Source organism: Centroberyx gerrardi, chromosome 23 (genome assembly GCF_048128805.1).
Source record: "Centroberyx gerrardi isolate f3 chromosome 23, fCenGer3.hap1.cur.20231027, whole genome shotgun sequence".
In the NCBI taxonomy this organism is placed as follows: Eukaryota; Metazoa; Chordata; class Actinopteri; order Beryciformes; family Berycidae; genus Centroberyx; species Centroberyx gerrardi.
Window position 1 is genome coordinate 21821299 of NC_136019.1, and position 6549 is coordinate 21827847.

Here is a 6549-nt window from a genome sequence, read left to right on the forward strand (position 1 = left end):
TTACAGTCATTTTTGCAAAAAAAATAAAAGAAAAAAAGATTACAATTTTGTCAGTGTTTTATTTATCAATGTTCAGATGGGAGCGCCACTGTTACATTAACAGAAACCACAATAATAACAACTGGACTTATTAATGAGTGAATAATCAATAATAATAAATATGATGTGTGAAGCTTTGCGATTGGGGATCTGTTATAATAAATTGTTTAAGAATAATTTAAAAAATCTTTACCAAACTTTACTACAACTATGTACATGTATTCACCAGGGTTGGATAACATTGAAATTGAAATTAGGAAAATCAGACAACTCCCTGGGTAAAGGTAAAAATAAATCAAAACCTAACAATAATCATGTTCCTGCAGTACAGGGATCCGGTCATTTGGAGCAGACACTGCAGCTGCGAGCCTGCTTCTGAGGGTGTCCCCAGACCGCTGGAGTGGCTCATTGGCTTCGTCACAGTCATCCCCATCATCACCATCACCATCTTCGTCAGGCTCCAAAATGTCCCCATTCCCGATGCAGAGGTTGTGGAGGAAGAGGCAGTCAATAATGACCTCCGACACAAACTCCACCTTCACCTCTAGCGCCTTCAGAAAGATGGAGCGCCACCTGGTCTTCAGCACCCCAAATGCCCTCTCCACCACACACCTTGCCCTGGACAGCCTTGTGTTGTACCTGCCCTCAACAGCATTCCGGACAGGCTCACGGAATGGGGTCATCAGGCAAATGGGTTGAGCCAAGCAGGGATACCCTCCGTCACCTATGAGGCACCGTCCTGGAGGTGGGTACAGCTGTTGCATGTACAAGGGGCTGCACCTGAGGACCCTGGCATTGTGCACACCGCCAGGGAAGCCCACGTGGACATCCAGAAAGCGACCCTTGTGGTCACAGACGGCTTGAAACTGGATGGAGTGGAACAGTTTCCGGTTGAAGTAGTCCGCTGCAAACCGTCCAGGTGGTACAATGCGAACATGGCACCCATCTATGCTCCCTGCCACATTGCTGAAAGCTGGGGAACCAGACAGCTGCTGGAACCCAGCCCCGATTTCCTCCAGCTCATCCCTGTTGGGGAAGCGGATCAGCCTCCTAAACCTGCCTTGGATGCCCTTGCTGACCCGGTGCACCATGTCGTGACACGTGGTGCGGGGAATGTCAAAGGCCTCTGACACAACCCTGTAGGATGTGGCACTAGCCAACCAGTACACAAATACAAGAACCTCAAATGCCTTCCCCCATCCATGGTCGGTGTCCCCCTGTAGTAGAAGGATTAGGTTCTCCATTGTTGGCCTTGACAGACGGAAGTCCTTCCTGAGGTCACCTTCCCCGAAATAGAGGCGCAACAGGGGAACATGAGGATTTACCCTGCAGTATGGCCCTCTTGCAACAACCTGTAAAGGATATTTATGAAATTATTTAGATTGACTATTTATTCTTATAATTTATTTGTCTACTAAATGATTTATGATTACTATTTATTTTGCTTATTAGTTACTTATTTGTTTATATATCTAGCCTTTTTCACTTTTAGAAATGTGTTTGATGCATGAAGATTAAATGATCACTTTAAAGATTAATTTATTCATGTCTCTGTCAGTGTTCTGATGCTATAAGAGATTGTAATTTAAGAAGATTCTCACTTTTTCTCTCATCTCAACTGGGAGATAGTGAGCTGACTGAAACTAGATAATGTGCTAATACTTACTTCTGGGGGAAATCCAAAAATCATCATGTACATCTGAATCATGTACCGCAGACGACGAGCTGATTGTCTCCGTCTTCTGATAAGAGGCATGGCGAGTTATGGAGCTACTCTGGACACAGGATGTTAAGGTAATGTTACAGAAGAGATAAACAAACGGGGGCTGCTGGCCGGGTTTGTTTTCCTTCAAATCTCCGAAAACGTAGCAACAGATTTCCAAACAGGTGTTATTTGGATAAACTGACCACATATTGGGAATCTACATGGTTACTTTCTCGCCTGAAAAAATATTAAAACTTAATAAAGTGACATATTAACAGTCGTAGAGCCAAAATTACAACAGCTTTTAGCCTGCTTTAAAATCCCCGCTATCGCTGCCGGCTGGTGCGAAATGCATTCTGGGATACTTGGCTGTATACTTCAATGTGAACAGTCTGCTGGTAATGGCATACTTAATTTCATATTTAGTAGGCAGTATGCAGTACATACTCATTGAGTATTTAGTAGGCAGTACGTTAGTATGCGGTTCCGAACAGGCCCAATGTCTTTCCTAAGGCTGATATAATTCCAAAATAGTGATAGAGACCATTACAGAGCTCCTTTACAGTATAGACAGTTCTGGTGTGAAGCATGGTTCTTGCGTCTTTAGGAAGCTCAGGATGATAGAAGCGTAGGATGGCCAAGAGCGCGATGTGGGATATTCCATAGGTCAAGGCCCAATTAGAAAGGCGCTGGGTTAGACTTTCACCCTCATCAGAGTCAGACATCTCTCCCTGACTGCCATCGGAGTCAGTAACCTCATGGTCGTCATAACAAAAATGATCAAACGGGACATGGTCTGTGTCTCCATCCATTGTTGTAGAGTCCACTATAACTGGTTCACCAGTCGTGTAAGATGGGAGTTGTACAGTCTCTTTAAATGGGAGTTGAACTTCACACATCTCATGCTCAATATCCTGAAGTCTTTTGGCTAAATCTACCCTAGCTCTCCTTCTTAGAGCAGAATTAGACACAGGTACATTATTGCGTCTGTTCATGTTGATGTTAGAGGATGTACCTTAAGAGGACAGGCTGCCATCATATGCAGAATCTGAAAGACAAATGTTGGAATTTGTGAGATGATTTGTGAGCTATGAAACATTGTTGAATCTTAAAATAGAACATGCTTGCGACTTTTTTTATTATTAATTATTACTATTAACATTCAGTAATACGTATGACTATTTTAGTAATTTATTTATATAAATGAATACAATATACAATAAATTACATAAATGGTAAATGGACTGCATTTATATAGCGCTTTTCTAGTCTACTGACCACTCAAAGCGACCTTCTGATTAGTGGACGACCCGCTCTACCTCCTGAGCCACAGCCGTCCCCCCGGAAAAAAAAAATTTAAAAATTAAATTACATTAAACAGTATACAAACTAATGTATTTATTTATTCAATATTTATTAAATTACATGAAGTAGCATACAACCCAATATATTTATCTAATAATGATTTATTTATTATATAAACTATCTGGCATAGACAATTTTGCAAACATATTCCAAACTGACAGTAAAGTCTCTAACTTTATTGCCTTTCACATGCCTCACACTCATAAGAACTAAAAGTTCCGGGACAGGATCAGTAGACAGCACATAGAAATAAATGTAGGCCTACTATGAACTGCATCTATGAGACAGCATTTGCTAAAATCAATTCTAGGTTAACTAATATACAGCCGGCAAGCCAAGATATTCATAGACAGCAATAGAGATACTTAAATTTTTGGGGGACAATCATAGATATAGAAATTGAATTCCATTTATTTCTATGGGGACAACAATGCCTAGTTTAAAATTATGTGTGGCACCAATTTTCTTGCTTCTTAAAGATTCATATAGATTTAAATGTGTCCAAAATGACTTACAAACTATACTAATAAACTAACTAGCAGACTGGGGTAAACCACCTAAATCCGTTGATCCATTGATTTATAGGTTACTTATCACAGAGCAGGCTAGCAAGACAGCCAGCTATAGTATCATCTGGATGGCTCCCTATTTAATTGCATGTTGAAAGTCCATGAAAAGCATGCACTGTTACTGTGTTTAACTATAGCAAACTTTATTCAGAATCAGAAGGAATCATACATTGAATAATTAAGACTCAACAGCAGGATAGAAAAAAAGTCTGCCACAACAGCAGATTTCTCCTTCTGTCTGTGCTGCAAAAAGGTCACTTTAAGAGGATGTAAATCATAGATTAACCTGAATTAATGAAACGATTACCACATATTAGCAAGAAAAGACATTTTTGATTTATTTCGTTCATTAGCATGGATCGTTTTGTACACATGCACTGTAGTTTGGCACGGACTCTTGCTGGCGCAAAGACTGCACATCTCTTAACTTTTCTCCGTTGAGTCGTCTCATAGTTTTAAAATGAAAGCAGCCACTGGGTGGCCTTTATTTTCATGAACATCGTTGCTAGTTAAATTAGTGAAGCAAGTCTCTTTGTTACAGTAATCGCGTGTACTGCACGTAAAAAGTACTGCGAATTGAAAACTTTTAGCTTCTACGGTAGCCGTGAAGCCCCAAAAGGACGGGTACGCTGTGTGTCCAGTGCAGGACCAGAAAATGCGATATTAAAAAAACGCTTTACAGTAACGAGTTACGTTAGCTACCTGTGGCAGACCAAATGATGGTTTCTGTTGTTCAAGGACTTTAGTAAATGCATAAAACGAAGTGTAACCTGCTGTTGTTGTTGCTTGTATGAATTAATTAGCCAAACCGTATCGTTTCATATAACAGCCAATTGAAATCGCTACCCAACTCTATTATAAATTGTGGTTGACTAACCCCAGTCTGCTAGTGGGAGAGTTAATAAATCGTGTCACGCTTGTTGCACTCTGTTTTTAAATTTGATGCCAATGTTAATCGACGAAGGGTATAACCGGTGGCATTTTTTTTTGGCTAACAAATGCTAGCTCCTACACAAATTGCTCCTGTTACATGGTTAGAGGACTTGTAAGGCTGTAGCTAATTATTCTTACAACAGACAGTGACACTTGTAATAATTAACTATTAAGTCGCGAACTAAAAGCTAAATAGGAAAGCTAGAACTTACCACTTCATTGACGGAGCTTTCGCCTTGCGAGCTGGGCGGGCAAACGGGAAAGAGGAGGAAAGCTGTCTTGCAGTTGCAATGTCAATCTTGGGCGTGACCAACATTTGGGTGTGTGGGTGTGAGCAGGTGTTCATAATTATAACAGAAATCTGTTTTTATTTATTGTACCTTGATATTACAGTGAATTTGAGTGTCCTTATGCTGTAAAAATGCTAAAAGTTGAAATACAAATGTTATTTTAATGTTTAACAAATATCCTGACCCCCACTTTTTTCATGTAATTATACCAGTCCACTTTTATGTTTGGTGCTTGCAGATAAGGTCCGAGATGTATGTTTGGCCCAAACCCGTTTTAAAGCTAGATTCAAATTTTGGGCGCTTTCGGCTGAGATCTGTAATAGAGGAATGGCCCAAACCTATAGGATGGCAACAGAACGAAGGGCCGTTTTTAACCTGACACCACAGTTCGGTTCGGATCTGGCACTACAGCCGGATCAGAAGGCTTTCAAGTGGATGCGGCCCAAAGACTCTTGCTATCTGGGTAGCAGACTTGGCACTCCTCAGCACCTTCTGGGAAGGAACATACTTGTGGACAGGACTGGTGTAGTTAATTTTACAAGACAGAAGTGCACAAAGAGTACTATTGTCTATACTCATCCTGTTCTCTGTAACAATCTTTCTGACCATACTGAATACTCTCTCTGAACTTGCATTGCTGTGTGGGATGCAGAGCATTGCCTTCATGAGTGATGCCAGCTGACTGAACCTCTCCTCCTTGCCTATAAGGCCCCAGAACCTGTCAATCCTCTCTTCAGTTGGGAGATCTTTGCTGTCTGAAACCTGATACTCCACCAGCTCTTCTCTTAGCTTATCTTCCTCTAAGCTCAACTGAGGAAACTGGGCCCCTAGCCTTGCCACTGGGAAATAAAACATCAAGAATAGAGCTCTTAACTGATTGTCAGTGACCTATCTTAACAGTCAAAGTCTTCACTACACTAGGTATAAGCCTACCTGTCGGAGTGATGTCAAGTCGATGAGTAGGGTCCAGCACTCTCAGGTCCTTCAGCAGTTGGGAGTCTATTGGGAAGGAGCTCAACATTGTCCCCAGAACTGCTTCATAGAAAGCTCCCACCGTTCTGAAAAAATACAATATGCAATATTAAGTTCAATACTGAAGAACTTTACAGATAAACCTAGAGATTTCGCTCTGTCTGTTCACAAAGAAATTAGATAATAATTGTATTTAACTACAGACAGTAGTACACTCACTGAAAGATCCTTTTCTGGGTTGAGGCAGGAAGCTCTTCATTTCTGATGAATGCCTTTGCCTCGGCTCCAATGAAGAGGTCCTCATCTGCCAACTGGTGTCCCTCCCCATAGTCCACTTTTCGGAGGGGCACATCCATGATGGCCCTGGCTGGAATGAGTGATCAGCCTGGACATCTCAGTGTCAAGCCTCTGAATCATTACTCCCTCTGCCTGCAGGTACATAACAGAGGTGACACACCAAAGTGAAATAGACATGATCACACCTGGTTATTAATCCATTATTTTGACATTGTCCCAACAAATCCTGACAGCCACCTGAAAGGCAGTGTTGAAGTCGGCTAAAGGCTTCAGGGCAACACTCAGGAACATGAAGTACACCATCTCTGGGTCACGGAGGTGGCCTGCCAGACTTCAGACTTTTGCATTCCTCTCTATATCCTCTTGGCTATCAAAGTAT

At 41.4% G+C, this 6549-nt stretch overlaps 1 protein-coding gene across 1 annotated transcript; it reads right to left on the reverse strand.

The window, feature by feature from the left end:
- Positions 1–341: 341 nt before the first annotated feature.
- Positions 342–6229, reverse strand: LOC139912650 (uncharacterized). Its single transcript, XM_071900501.1, has 5 exons — positions 6093–6229; positions 5835–5959; positions 5508–5740; positions 1752–1814; positions 342–1391 (listed from the first exon to the last, which is right to left on the reverse strand). The coding sequence occupies exons 1-5, from the start codon at positions 6227–6229 to the stop codon at positions 342–344; spliced, it is 1608 nt and encodes a 535-aa protein (XP_071756602.1).
- Positions 6230–6549: the final 320 nt, after the last annotated feature.